The sequence below is a fragment of the Anopheles moucheti genome, chromosome 3, assembly GCF_943734755.1.
Source record: "Anopheles moucheti chromosome 3, idAnoMoucSN_F20_07, whole genome shotgun sequence".
NCBI lineage: Eukaryota > Metazoa > Arthropoda > Insecta > Diptera > Culicidae > Anopheles > Anopheles moucheti.
In genome coordinates this window covers 51,477,713-51,493,360 of record NC_069141.1, presented here as the reverse complement: position 1 = coordinate 51,493,360, position 15,648 = coordinate 51,477,713, and the positions used below count along the sequence as shown (strand labels likewise).

The following is a 15,648-nucleotide window of genomic DNA, read 5'->3' as shown; positions in this document are numbered from 1 at the left end:
AACGATCGGATCGGATCGGTTTGGAAAGCGCGTTTATCGCGCAAATAAAACAAGAAAAAAACATGTTGCTTTTCGCAACATCAAAAGGCCTCCAATTCCTCCCGGCTCTGGCAGTGATTTGTCGTAAAAATGGCAGATCGCGGTGATAATAAAGCAAAGCATTCCGGGGCATCGCTTTTTCAGCATCAATACATTCCAACTCCAACCGAACCAGTATCACAGTTTTGCGATCGAACCGGAGACAAGTTGCGATGCGATACAACGAGCGCCAATTGCTGCAGCAAGTGATAAAGAGTTTGGCAGCATTTTGCTCTCCCCCATTTCGTTTGTACAAGTGTGCAGAAGGCTAGATTTGTGTGATCATCATTCGCTTCCCTTCGTTCTTTGATCCGATTCCCTACCGTTCCGGGCACGAACCAACACCGCTGAGTGCGCGATTGGAAAGTGGGATGCAAAAATAAATAAATACACCCGAACAAAATCTCAAAGCAACTTCAAACCGCTTGGGGCTAGCGGATGGATTCGCTTTTCCGCCATCTGGAAACGTGCACGCGGTACGCGGGAGTGCGCGCACACATTTTGCCCATGGCGGGCATGACGTCAAATTTTGATCCAGTCTTCACCCACCACCGCAACAGGAAGGCAAAGATTTTAATGGGTCGAAAATATAAATCAGCCTAAAGGCGTGTTGTGATCACTCATTTGTTTATTTCGCTTGAGTTGTACCACTTTTGCAGCATCAAAATCCCATGCCAGTGTTTGTGTGTTTTGTTGCAAAACATCACATTTTGACATTTTGTGAGCAATGCGCTTTACGTTTTTCGGATTTACAGCGATGTCCAATATAGATTCAGGTAGCGGACTGTATCATTCTGATGGGATTCTTAAAGGACATTTCACTTTGACATAAAAATTAACATAAGCTGTCATGAGTTCGGAACCAACAGGAGAGGAAAATCAATTCTGAGATTGAGAAACTTAACTTTAAATTAATTTCATTTACGGCAATACATAAATCTGGCTGTTCTGTGGGGCTCATATTATAATGATCCTTGTTTAATAAAAAACCATCTGAATGGGAAAGGCATGCTTTTTTTTATTAAAAAAATCTTGGGCACATTTACGATTGTCGAGCAGCTAAACCAAGGTCTGTGTAGGATAGAGGTCGAGTAATAGCCAAGATAGAGGTTCGCCATTTTGGATTTCATTTGACATTTCGCCGCCCGTGTAAGATTACTTGCGTTTAGCCTACTTGTTTACTATATCCCGATTATTCAACACAACTACACACAAATCATTTGAATGGAAAAGGGCGTCCAAACGTCAAATCACGTGTAACGAACTTTTGGCTACTTGTCAAATTGCTCTATATTACTCGACCTCTATGCTACACTGACCTTGAGCTAAACGAAGCTTGACCTAGGAAAACAATCTAGTCCTCTTTGCTTAGGCTTTCATGGCTTGCTAATTTGTATGAGGAGCTGACAGCGGATAATAAGCCTGGAAACGTCAAAACGCATACAAAAAAAAAACTGACTTAGAATATGATTCCAGCTATTATTGGGCGCTCCGTAGTATTATTCATATAATATACGGAATATATTTGTGTTATATTTATGACTTCCTCGATATAATTGAAAGCACAATACTCGTTCTCGAATAAGTTTTCGTAACAAAGTCTCTGTAATTTCAAAACCCAAAAACCTTGATCGTCAATATTAAATCACTGTTGCCTGTATATTTATGCCAAATTTACTCACTTTCCAGTAGAAGAGGACGAAGTTCTTAGGTGATATAGTGGAACACTTGAAACATTGAAGAATAGATGTCCATGACGCGATCTTCCGAGGTCTAATCGATTCTTTTGGGAGCTGTTGCCGTTATTAAAGACACTCAGAATACTTCTGTCTGTCATGATTATTTGTGCGAAATGACAGGATCAAACAGATTCTTGACATATTGAAACATATTTCTCTCAGTCCCATTTTAAAAATCTCCCAAAACCTCAAGGCAACTGGCCGTTTGGCCATTTATGCTGCTTGTTTGCATTCCTGCTCGGGTTGAGTGACACCGAGTTCGTGTCCACGCCACACATGGACACTGTTGGTTGTGCCTTTCTTCCCTCGGCTAGTGACCGCTGGCTCATCGCCTTTCACCGAAACAAGCCGTGTCGTTAACGCCGGCCGGCCGAAAAAAAACAAACACACACACACAACGGAACGGTGAAGCTGAGGTCGAAAAACCTGTTTCCGACCTGTTGCTGGAACGTGCACGGTATCCCCCAAAATGGGGATTTCATCTCCACCAAGGCGACTTGGAAGGGATCCCCATCCTCGGTGGGTCTTTCAACCGAGGGTTTCCGAGTGAAATGGAAACCTTTTGCCTGCCACGGTGACTACTCCCGGTTAATGCGCAAACGAACCATGGAATGCCATGGAAGTGGTGTGAAGAGCGTAGAAAATATAGATCTGTAAGCCCTCGCAGGGCAAAAACCCCCGAGCCCTGACCGTGACGATTTGCAATCGAAAAGACGGTCACGGGTGTGAGGTCGAAATCTCGGATCGAATATCGAGCCTGGTGGTTGGTTGGTGCGCGGTACGCACAACCGAACCCTGATGGGTGTCACGTGCGGATCGAATTCAACAAGGGAGTAGGTGACGAAGTGAAGGAACTTTCTCCTGGTGGTTTGCTGCTTCCCGGGATGTGTCACGGCACGGTCGGGAACCTGTTCCGATGACCCGCGCGCCATTCCCGTGTAGGGTCGGGCCACGCTGCCAGTGTGAGTGGCCTTGTTTGTTGTGATCGTGGGGAAAAAAAACTTTCTTCCCGTAGCGTTTGTTTGTTGATACCGACGGTTGCCGCGTGTTTGTTTCGTTAGTGCCGTTGCAGCCGTGTATGCATCAAAAGGCGGCTGTTAATTAAACCGCCAAGGAAAACAACGGTATCCGGCCGGTTAAAAGTGTGCGCAGGTCGTTAAACGTACGCTGTTGCTATCCCGCATGCTCGGTGTGTGCGGTGCAGCAGATGACCTACCTTTATCTGGTCGGACGCACAGATTCCTTGCATTCCTAACCAGCAATCTACCCAAAGCTTAAGCCGTCCGCTGTCGTCTACCGCTGATAAATTGCTTGAGAGGTAAACACTTTGAGAGTGTTATTTTTTTTTTTGAATGCCAGAAGGAATGTCACCAATTTTCCCTATTTTTATTGCCGCCCAACAATTAAACAATTGACACTCGAAGGCGTTGCAAGGCGAAAGTGTGAAATGATGTTTAAATTTTTACCACATTCACTTAATAAATAGCTTTAGTGAGAAGGCATTCAAATCACGCATCGATTCTCGATCGATCATGCCCCATCTTTGGGTCCTTTTTTGGCAACTGATAAATCATTGAAACATCATTCCGATTAATAGATGCAGGGCCACGAGAGTTGACAAAATGCTGACAAATTTGTCAAGTGACAAAACCAGCTTGTCAACTGCAAAAAACCACTATACCGTTGCCGCGCACACAATTGTACTCTTGGACAAAATAAAATGACAAGAATATCCACATGATCGAAGCAGCTGTCGACAGTTGTTACCAAAAAAAAAAAAAACTGATATCATATTTTTATTTTTTGTGTACATATTAAGAAATTTGAGGAATAATTATAAAATAAAGTTCAATAGTTCCTTCAAAAATCAAGCTTATGTACTTTAAATGTAAAATAAAATAAAATTTTCCGATAAAAATAATATTAACATAATGCCTTAATTAGCAAGCGGTGCAAAATTTTGTCAGCATATTGTCAGGATTTTGTCGTGGATTTTCTACAAAATGAAGTTTGACAAAAGCTCACAACTAGTAACAAAAGCTCCGTTTTGATAAATTTGTCAGCATTTTGTCAGCTCTCGTGACCCTGCACCTAATGAATCTAAATCATTCTGTCACGTATAAAATATAGAAATCTCTAGTGAATCACTCTATATGTTCTGACATCACCAAGTACACGGTCCAAGCAGTCCGAGGAAGAGAAAGTGTCACGATCGATTCTAGGCTACTTTAAGCACACACACCTGAAAGCAACGATTAATTACCCAGTAATGGACAGAAAAACAGATAAATTCACAAACAGCTTGACCGAAAGTGGTTAATAAGCAGCCGCCAACCAGTCCCGGCAATGCACAAGCAGTGCTGCTACTTCCGCCAATTGTTGGCCGTCTGCCCACTCGGCACTCTTGGCCGTGGCAATTATTTACCAGTCACGATTTGCAGATCCATCAAAAGCTCATTCAATAAAAACCTTACACGCGCATGCATTCCATCGTGCGAAAGAAGCGGAAAATCCTTCCAACATATAATCAATTCTCGTGTAAAACGTAAAGCGCATTTGATGGTCACGGCCCTCAACAACAGCTGCTGGGTCAGTGCGACGGAGCATTAACGAACAATGCAACCAGAACTCTCTCTAGGGGTTGTGTATTTTGCTTTCGATTTCATGCATATCTCGGACGGTAAGATTGGTCCGAGATTTTTCTCCACACGCTGACTGAACTGTTGGGGAGGAAAAACTGGTTTCTTGCAAAGATGGACATTTGAAAACAGACACACTGATATTATGCATCGGGCCCCGTGTCTAACCTGCTAACCAGTTGCACCAGTTGCATTGCCATTAAACCGGGGCGCGTACCGTTGGGTGCAGCGCAAACCCCACGGGAGCCGGTTCTGCTAGGGTGCGGGAAACTAGATTTTGCAGTTGTAGCGAAGCCTACTAGGTTAGAGCAAAGGTGCAAGTGTCTATTCTTGCCTTTTAAAGCGAAAGAAAGAGAGAGTTACTCTCACTTTTATGATGTCTGGTTTCGTTTTCTTTACTCGTTCTATTGGTTACATTTCTTGCCCTCGCTTGTTTTTATTGATTCAACTTAATTTTATTTGTTTATGTTGTTTTATGTTTTTCATCGTTTGTTTTTTGTTCAATGTTTTTTCATCAATGTTTTTTGTTTTGTTAAATATCAATATATTTAACTTGATATTTATCTTGATATAATTTTATTTATTTGTTTTATGTAATAACTTTTGTTTAAAATTTAATTATAATTTTCAATTTATTTAGCAATAGAAGCATTGTTGATATCTTTATTGCTAAAAATTCATCTAAGAAAAAACCTAAGTCAAATCAAACCGCACCAAAAAAAAAACGGTCAATGCTTATAATTTGGTAATATAAAAAGCAAAAAACAAAACAAAACAAAAAAACGTGCACACACACAAACCCAAAAGCACCAACGTAATTGGACAATAAACATTCAAATGAGCGCCATATTGAAGGTGGCCACCAAAGTGTGTTGCGCTGGATTGTTGTTGTTTAATGGCAAACAACATTAAAGCGAGTTAGAGCGTAAGCTCTTATGCGTATACACGAGGCGGGGTCGCGGTGTAGGTGTAATTACTGTGATAGTTCCCACATACACCCGTGTGTGTGTGTGTATGTGTAATGCACCACACGATCCGAAATGGCGCACCACCGCCTGTGCCTAATTCGATGGCGAAATGGCGTCAAGCATTGGCAAAAAAAGGCGGCCGGAAATTTAGGTTATCAGTTAGGACGGTGGAGTTTAGGATGGTTTGCGCGTTTGTATGTCTAGCTATGCTGCGCTGGCGTCTAAGCGTAAGGGAAATATTTAGACAATGCTCGAACTAGAAAAGCGTAACTTCAAAATTATCCGGAACTAATTTTTATTCCCGAATGTACGCGTTTTTTTATTTAAATTTAATAATAATTATGGACAAAGCTCATTGGTACTTAATTTAAATATTAAATTGAGTAATAGAATAATGCTCACTCGCACCGGTACATTAATGTTGTTGTTGAGCCTTACGACTACATTCGTCTCTTAATGTGAAAAAAGTCGGTTTCTTTGAGGAATTTTAATAGATCAGTTAGGGGTAGGTACAGGTAGGGTTAGTAATGCGGTTAGTACTTACAGGTAGTAAGTAATAGAATTATGCTCACTCGCACAGGCAAATAAATGATGTTGTTGAGCCTTACGATTAGATTCGTCTCTTAAAGTGAAAAAGTCAGTTTTTTTTTGAGGAATTTTAATAAATTAGTTTGACAGGAGGTAGGGTTATTGGGTATTGGGTAAAGTATAACTAATGTTATTAGAAATATTGTATCTGTTTCGTTGGGTGATGAAGCCGTGGTAATCTTTTAAAATATAGGTTATTGTGAAAGTTACTCCTCAACAGCAACAGAGTGCAGGGTCTGATCTGTAGTGATCTATATGATCTGATCAATCGATCGCCTAGCTGTGTGTCTTATTATTGTGTCCTACACGTAGACGAGAGAGGATGATTTTGGTTCTTTCTGATCTTGGTTGGCTTGCACATTTACCCAAGCAGCTAAGGTAGGTTTGATCGGTCTTAAGAAACTGTGTGGTTGGTAATGCAAATTCTTATTCCAGACAACCAAAGTTAAGGTTACAGCCCAGTTTATTATGTCCTGCTTTGAGATTTCAGTGTTATGACAAAAGGATTTTTCGCGAGCTTTGTTTGCCAGGTGATTGGCAGATTCATTCCCACTAATTCGTAGATGACAATGAACCCAGCATAAGGTGGCCTCATCGGAAGTATTTAAATCTTCCAGTCCTTGTATATGTGAGTTACCACTTACAAGTGTTTTTATGACGCTTATACTGTCGGTGAAGATCACGTTTGGTTTGGCGGGATTTGCATCTTCTCCAGCTGCAATGAGAACGGCAGAAGCTGCAGCAGATAAGATTGAAGTATGATTGGGAAGTTTTATAGAACATTGGCCTGTGGATGAGAAGATACCACAGCCAGTGTTATCGTCAGTGAAAATGTGGTGAGATGACAGGCAAAGAAAGCACTACGAAATTCATTAAACATACGTTAGGGATATGGCTCCTAATGGCGCGAAATGGATGGGTCAACTTTCTCACTGACTGTACCGAAGCGCCTATCTGGCCATTTGGATGACTGGAAAATATATGCACGCCTAATGGGGACTTAGGCTGGTTTATTTTTCTCATCAACAGCTCGGTTCGTGAATTCATCTTCAACCAACACTGACCACATGTCCCACCGAGAGCTCTCTCACCGTCACATGCAATTGGCGTTCACGTGACTGCCCCCATCATCAGCATTAGCTGCCTCGGGGGGGGAGTTTTACCTCTTCTTTACACTTAACTATCATACACACATGTTACCCATTGGGTTTGATGCTCATTCCATACCCTGAAGCACACTCTCACCTACACTGAAGGGGGAAGGTAAACCTTCGTTTGATTAACATACCTCACAAACGACGAATGGGTGCTTATGGTTCCACGGTTTATGTGGAAAGATGCATTCACAGCAAGCGATGTAAAACACGCCGGGAACACACTCCGCTATCAAGAGCCCTCTTTGCGGTCGATGGGGATCTGGAACTGGACAAAAGTTGGCTTCGGTGTACTGCGAGGGGAAAACGTTATTGCGCTAACAGGCGCATATGATTTACGTGTGTGTATTAATAAATAAATTTCCACCCTCAACCTTGGCCGTGGCCAGTGGTGGGTTTGTGAGTTTATCGTATGCTGCTGTTGTGTGTGAAGCACACCCAGGTAGAAACGATCATAAAACTACTCCCCTTCGCTGCTAGCGGTACTGCTGTGTGATGCTGTGTCGGTGCTCAATTCCCGTACTTGGAGGCGGAAAGTCACGTGGCGAACCGAACAGTACCGTGGCTGTTATCATGTGATCGGTGAGATCGGTTTTGCATCTAAGGAAGACATGCAAAATGGGAATGAAATAACAATCTTTAATAACAAAATTATTTCTTTTAATTGTGGTTTTATTTAATTTAGAAATGGATTTACTTATTAAACATTTCCGGGGACACTATGTTTGCGCCATTTTAAAATCATATTCACCCCAATGGAGGTGTTTCGCATAAAAATTATAAGCTTTAAAATCCCACTGTCACCACACTACACACCCAGGGCAGCACCACCCGAGGGACTATTAATTTTGTGCTAGCTAAATTTAGTAGCGACTCTAACGAACTGTCCCATTTTTCTGACCGGCTCGAAAAAGCATCGTTTCTTTTAACTATTTGCAAAGAAAAAAAGGGAAAATAAAACATATCCGTGGCGGTGGTATGAGCCGCTAGTTGACCGTACCCGCACCCCGATGGGTTTTTTAGTTTTTTTTTGTTCACTTACGAGCACCGGCTTTTAGTGACGAAAATCGTGTTTTTCAGTCAGGATTTTTGGTTTGTGTTTCCGCGAGCGGTTGGTTGGCCTTATGCTGCTGCTGCGCTGGGTTGTAATATTTTTAGCCAAAGCATACCGCGCTCCGTTTGCAAAAAAACCGGTAGAGTACCCATTGCCGGTGACATGATTCATGTTGTAATTCTTTTAATGGGTCTACATGCTGACAGAATTTTGGCCGGACCCATAAAGGTGCGATGATAAAAACTCATTAATTCTTCACTCGTATTATTGTTGCAGAAAGCATTAATTTACTAACGAAAAACGATTCGATTCTCTTTCTTCCCAACAACAGCTTCTACAAAATCTCGGCAAAGTCGATCGGACGGCAGATGAAATTTTCGACGAGCATTTGACAAACTTTAACCGACAGCACACCTGTGCCACTAGGCTGCAGAAAGAGTTCAGCAACTACATCAGATGCGTTCGTGGTATGTTGTATTCCTTCGTTGTTTTTTTAATTTTGTATCGCTCGTTTGCTTGATTTTCGTTTCCGTTCCGTTCATTTCCGTTCCAGCCGTACAAAATGCCTCGAAAAGCCTAATGGATGCCATAACCGAAGTATACGAAAGCCAGTGGACCGGTTCGGAAGTGCTGTACGGTCAGACCAAAACCATCGATACACAGTACCAGCAGTTTTCGTACAAGCTGGCCGATCAGGTGCTGAAGCAGCTGGACACCTACGCGTTACAGTTTCCGGAAATGAAGGTACACATTGTCTGCTGCACCAATCCCGTATCCCGTAATACGAAATTAATGGTGTTTTTTTGTTGTTTCACTGTTCAGAAAAAGATCGACAAGCGTGGCCGTAAGCTGGTAGACTACGATAGCCAGAGGCATTCTTTCCAGAGCCTGCAAGCGAATGCCGCCAAGCGCAAGGATGATTTGAAGGTACCGTGAGCTGTCCCGACAGGCCCGCGGATTCATAACGATCATCTTTGAATTCGCTTTTTAGGTTACACGAGGCCGCGAACAGCTGGAGGATGCAAAGAGCACATACGAGGTGTTGAATTCCGAGCTGCACGATGAACTGCCGGCCCTGTACGACTCTAGAATACTGTTCCTGGTGACGAACTTGCAGACGTTGTTCGCCTGCGAACAGCAGTTCCACAGCGAAACGTCAAAGGTGTACGCCGATTTGGAGGCGATCGTCGACAAACTGGCCACCGAATCCCAGCGCGGTTCTTACACGCTGAAGAAGATCAATGGTAGGTGATAGATGCGGCACGGTTAAAACAATTGCCCATTGTGGTAGTTTTATTTTTTTGTACATCTTCGTTCGACGTTTAAACTTAATTAATATTAGTATGTTAAGGCGGTAGTACACTATGGCGAGCAGATATAGGTCAAAGTCAGGATTTCTTCAGCTAACTTTATAGAAGTTAATCCTTCCCTTATATTAAAAGGGAATAATAATAATATAAAAGGGGAATATGTTTATTGGTCCATCTTTCGGCTTCAAAATGTATGTGGTTTGACTACATTGGATAATTATTTCGGCCACTACACCATGAACAACGAGGCACCTCTGATCGCAACCTGTTATGAAGTGCAACATCGTACAGGTCTCGCACACCGTTGGAACTGCAACAAATTAAATGTTGTTTTTTATGTCTAAATCTCTTGTTTATGTACTAAAGTTTGCACTGAAGAGCCATTTTTAAGGATATAGAAAATTATCTAGGATGATCTAGGAATGAAAAAGCTTGGTATAGCGACAGAAAATATTTTGTAGAACTCAAAAATTTAAAGAGTTGAACCGCACAGTGTAAAAAATCGGACAAAGGGTTCAAAATCAAAATGTCCAAAATCAAAATTTCCGCGTCAGTCGAATCATGGTGCAATTTCGTGTATACCTCAAAGTCACAGAGTCGACTTCTGCATTTAAGGATCAGGCGATTTTTAGAAAGATTACATTAAAATAAGTTAAAATCAAATGTTTTATGTGACATAAAAGGTATTTTCGACCAATTTTTCATCATTTTGCTTAAATTTTGTGCTATAAACCAGCTCAGCTGTCAAATTTCCAAAAACCGCGTATCTCGGGGACTGCCTGTAATCGATTTAGTATCGAGGTATTCCCGTTGTGTCCGTGTTCGGAGCACTGCGACATTGAATTGCTCTTTGGAGCGGAGTGTCTCATGAGCTATGGGTAAAGTTGATCATGCAGTAGTCACGCCAAAGAATTATTTTAAGGAATTATATTTTCATACATGCAGAGTGTACTGCCTCCTTAACTATCCCAATCGTACCAAGTAACTGCCACCCTGTGGTGCAAACGTTCTGATTATAAATGTTTTTACTTTCGTTTTTCCTCCGTCTGTGTTTTAGCTAACTCAAATCCCTCTAGCCCTCAGCAGTCACCAGTGAAAGCGAATTTATCGATTGTGAACAATGTCACTAACGGTTCGGCCAATGCTAACGGACGTGAGTAGAGTTGTTTTTGGTATTACTGTTACGTGTCCATTTCCACTCGATTATTTACGAAGAAGAACAACAATTCATCGCTTCCTGATAGTTTCACTGCCATTCCGTGCTTCTATCCATTACGTTCGATTCAGCGTCCGTTTGTCAGTGCAGGGACACATGATTAGCTTTTCCGTTTACGGTATCATCCATTGCTCATAAAATGAATCCATGCAGCACCATCGCAATCAATTCTGGACGACTAATAACAAATCAAACAATCAAACAAATGGCCCGAATACTAAACTCACTCATTGCTCTTTGTTTTAATGTTCGCTTTTTCGCTCTTGGTTAATGGTTCGTGGTTAGTTGTTTGACAAAATTTGTATCATTCACTGTTCATTTCTCATTTTTCCTCTGTCCCTACCTTCCGGTTTGCTATTGTTGCTAGTTTGTTTAGTCATTGATAAGCGTTGTGCACACACGTTTTTGATTTTCGCTTTTTTTTGTACTGCTCTTGTTGTATGCCATTTCGTGGGCATTGTTTTTTTGGTAATATTGCGGTTTTGGGTTTTTTTTCTTATATGTTTTTTTTTCTAAGTTTACAATATGAAACTGTTCATTATTTCCATTGTATGTTTTTGTACGTTTCTATGTACATTACGTCAACATCCGTGTTTTGTGAGTGTGTTTTGTTTGTAATTTTATGTTTTTTATTTTAAACTTTCATTACTTCTTCTTGCACCTTCGAAACTGCATACACACACATTTTTCTTTTCTTTAATTTTGTCTTTTAAATCTGTTTTTAAAATTGTTATGATATGGGGTTTTTGGAACCCGCTCCCATCATTTTGGTGTTGTGTTTTCAAAATTAAAAGCAAAAGTTGTAAATACATTTTCTTAACCAGCACAGCGCTGAATGGATTGAAGCATCCCAAACCGAACGATAGACAGTGTGGAATTTGGTACAAAAGATTGTAAAAATTGGTTGTTGTTGTTGTTTTCTTAAACAATAGTCGAGCTTTTATCTGAACATATAGCTAAAAAGCATGCGTGTGTGACAATTTGTTTTTTTTCTTCTTCTTTTTTCTCTTCCGTGTTTTCTTTCTATATCCTGTCCCCCTTTGCCTCACGGGCGTGCTCTCGCCGTTGGTGTCTCCACAACCACAACCATTTCCATTTTTGGGGTCACCATTCGCACAATTCGATCATACCATTTCTGTGTATGCGTGCGTGCGTTTGTACGTTTGTGTGCGTGTGTATGTGTGCGTATACTACTTCATATACCTACTACCCCATACCGTCCGCATATATGCCCGCCCGCCACACCGATGGAATGATCGCCGATGGTGAAACGGAACCACTGCGTTTTACTACTAAAACCCCCCGCAAATACCAACAGATACCTCCGCGCAAAATGTGCTCCCGTCGCCGAGAACGCCATCGCCCCATCAGCAGGAACAGCAGGAAGACGATGAACCGTCCTATCAGAACACGGAGGTGGTAAAGGCAGCTGCCGCCGCGGCCAAAACACCAACGCCGAACGGTACGGCTGCCGGTGGCGGTAGCGCAAAGCACGAACCGGAGCTGAACGGCAATAATGCGGGCACATCGGCACCGAAGGAAAATGGCCACCAGCAGCTGCCGGAGGCGGTGACGGAAAGCACACCGGCCACCACCACAAACGGTACGCTTCATCCTCATCCGCAGTCATCCACTAATCAGCTTCCAACACCACCACAACAAACCGACCAACAAACGCACAACAGCACGACCGCCAACGGTGGCATCAACACCATCAGCAGTAACGCTCGGATGGTGCCGGAAAATGGGGTGCCGGAACGTAAACCACCCACCAATGTAACGGTGGCACCGAAAACGGATGTAACCGCCGCTGCTGCTACTGCTGCTGATGCTGTTGCTGCTAGTGCTAATGCTGATGCGGACGATCATCCAACGCCCACTACTACCGGCGCAGCTGTTTCACAAACAAGTAATACTAATGTAAATAAGCCATCAACACAGATCACTCCAATACACACCCACACAGAGACACTAGCTTTTCTTACGGTCCCTTTTACGATCCTAAACTGTTACTAACCCGTTACACATCATGCTCATTGTGGGGACGGACGTTAGCCGCGGTACTCGGTACGGTTTCCTCGCCGTTTCATCATCCGCACCACTCACACCATCATTCCCATCATCTTCGATCCCATCAGAACCTACCGCCGGTGTATCAGCAGCACCGGAACTGTCCCGAACAGTTGGCCTCGGCCGCAACACTAACCGTCCCTTCACCGTGTGGTGTTCCATCATCCACCGTAACCATAACCGATCGTCACGTCTACCACCGTTCTACCATTTTGCCACTACAAGCTGCCGGATTCCCGGTCCGCGTGGACAAGGTCACGCAGACGCCACCGGCCTGCCTACCAACCTCCACCACAACACCACCGATGATGATGAGGATGATGATGGTGGCACCGAAGTCTTCCACGACGCCACTCCCAGCAGCGGATGGTGATCGCATCGGTGGCAACGGCAGCAGCAGCACCAGCCTGCCCTATCCCAATCTACCCACCCACCCACAGCACCCGTCCTTTCCCTCCTATCACTATCACGCCACGAATGTAACGCTCAACAATCTTAATAACAATACCGGTAACGCTAACACACGATCATCGCCCCTATTGATCGCACAACAATATCAACAGCCGCACCTAATGCGTGCCGGTGTTACTAACAATAACGCTCTGTCGGGACTGCTTTACGACGTTCCGGTCGGTAAGTGACTGAAGGTGGAAACATTCGGTTCGGTTTTTCGCTCGCAGTTTTGGTGTGGCCTTTTGTTGATCCTTTTGTTTTGCACTTCCTGTGTATGTGTGTGTGAGTTTGTGCGTTATTGCGTTATTAGTTCTTTACTTTCTTTACTGCCAGCGTGATTAATTAGTTTTTGGACGAGTGTTTCTATCTTAAATTTGCTTATGCGCTTACCTTTTAGAGTACCGAGAGTGTGTTACTTCTCACTTAGTTTACTTCTTCATCGCTACAGCACACGCAAGTACTGGTTGTTTGCAATTCTACGCCAAATTAATACTTATGTTGATGTGTTTTAATTGTTAACTTTTTAATTTATTTCCTCCCAACAATCCTTCCTTCATCACCCGAATCATCATATCATTAAACGATTGGTTATCATTTTGGTTCGAAATCGAATTTAATTGTGATAGAAGCATGTTTGTAGCATTCGCTTATAATTGTTCCTCGATAAAACAAGTTAGGGATTTGGATACGTTTCAAGTCATTCGCGTGCCGGGAACGTTCGGAGCGATTATGCACAAGTTCGAATACAGCTTTGAAGTCAGTTGTAAAGCATCTGGATAACATATTTGTTTGGGATTCTGTTATTGGAAGCCATGTTAGTGGTGTGAATTGCATAGGCATTTCGTTTCAGATTTAGAAAATTATCATCCTAAAGTGATCCTAAAGTGTTAATCTAGAATTCGTTGACAATTCGTTGAATCATATCAGTACCAAACTAACCAGCAAAGAGAGCTGAGAAGTGACAGGGTTATATTCAGGAGGTCAGTACAAATAGTCCGATATCAAGTTTGTATCGCACTGCCATATGGACCGATTGCCACCTTTCTGCTGGCCACACATAGTCTTTGACAGAGAGACTGGAAGCGACACTTACTTACTTATCCGGTACTAAAACCGCTTCGCGGGCTTGACCTGCTGCAAGAGTCCTCTAAACATAGCCGTCACTTTATCGCAATTTGGGCCTTCGACGCCTCGTCTGTCCATGTGGACGACCTAAAAGGACTTAACGGGCTGGGTCGTCCGGTGTCATTCTCATGACGTGACCGGCCCACCGGAGCCGGAGCAAGTTTGATCCTAATGCGATACTCTCTGATTTCTTGCGCATTAAATAAAAGAAACGTGATTTTGCCTGTCGTTGATGTCGCTGTGTGTCCACTCTGATTTATTTCCGTCTGTCACTGAACTGTCAAGTTTTAGCTTGACTGACAGTTATGTTACGTTTACGTTTATATGCTATGTTTTGTTGCTGGAGTTTAACCGCTACAATCCGCTGTGCGATAGTAAGTTCGTCGTACAGTTCGTAGAGTTCGCCACTGTAGCGACACCTGCATTGTCCTTCCACATATACGGAACCAAAAATCCATCTGAGCATCTTCCTCTCGAACGCGGCTAAGAGATTGACTCGTCAGTTTTGGACAAAGTCCATGTCTCAGAGGTGTATGTGAGTACTGGAACTATTCGTCGCGATGGGTGTTTTGAGTGGAGAAGTTCCAGCAACCTGGCGCGTACTTCAACATCGAGGTCGGTGCTGACCTTTAACCCAAGAGAGGTTACACTTTGAACAACTTCGAAAGTGCGCACTCGCCTATTTGTACCGTCACCCCTGCGTAAGTTAGGATGTGTTAGCAGGGCCACTGGTAATGCCACCATCAATTTGGTCTTTGCCTCATGTATCTCCAATTTGAGGTTTTCTGTCATCTACTCAATCCATTGGTATGCATCCGCTGCATAGGAGGACCGTAAACCAATGATGTTTATGTCATCAGCGTATGCTAAGATCTGGAATGGCGTATAGAAGATGGCCCCCGAAGTTTCCAGCTCGCAGTCGCGAATGGACTCTCTAGCGCTCTAGGTTAAAAAGTAGTCAAGGTAGTCCATCGCTTTGTCTGGTAAGTTTGACCGGGGTTTACAAAGCAGCAATTGCGTTGTAAAGTTTTACCCTGGCCATGCTGTCGTATGCGGTCAATGAAGTCAATGAAGAGATGAAGAGCGGACCTTCTGAAAAAACTCAGTGTTATAGATAGTACTGCGCAGAGAATTTTACATTTTGTTTTTTAATCCGAGGAGTGTTTAAATTAGACTCAGCCAACACAGTCCGACACGCACGACTTACATGGGATTTTTTTTCCCGAGATTTGAGAATTCCGAGAACTAGTCCGA

At 43.0% G+C, this 15,648-nt stretch overlaps 1 protein-coding gene across 2 annotated transcripts in view; it reads left to right on the top strand.

The window, feature by feature from the left end:
* LOC128303146 (amphiphysin) overlaps window positions 1-15,648 on the top strand; it is a 43,566-nt gene that overhangs the window by 24,947 nt on the left and 2,971 nt on the right. Inside the window, exons 3-8 of one of the 2 annotated variants that reach the window (XM_053040005.1) lie at window positions 8,552-8,687; window positions 8,774-8,964; window positions 9,043-9,147; window positions 9,212-9,464; window positions 10,588-10,683; window positions 12,065-12,349. In XM_053040005.1, the coding sequence (XP_052895965.1) occupies window positions 8,552-8,687; window positions 8,774-8,964; window positions 9,043-9,147; window positions 9,212-9,464; window positions 10,588-10,683; window positions 12,065-12,349 (1,066 nt within the window). Of the gene's footprint in view, window positions 1-8,551; window positions 8,688-8,773; window positions 8,965-9,042; window positions 9,148-9,211; window positions 9,465-10,587; window positions 10,684-12,064; window positions 12,656-15,648 lie in introns of both variants that reach the window. The other variant, XM_053040004.1, reaches the window with a different exon arrangement.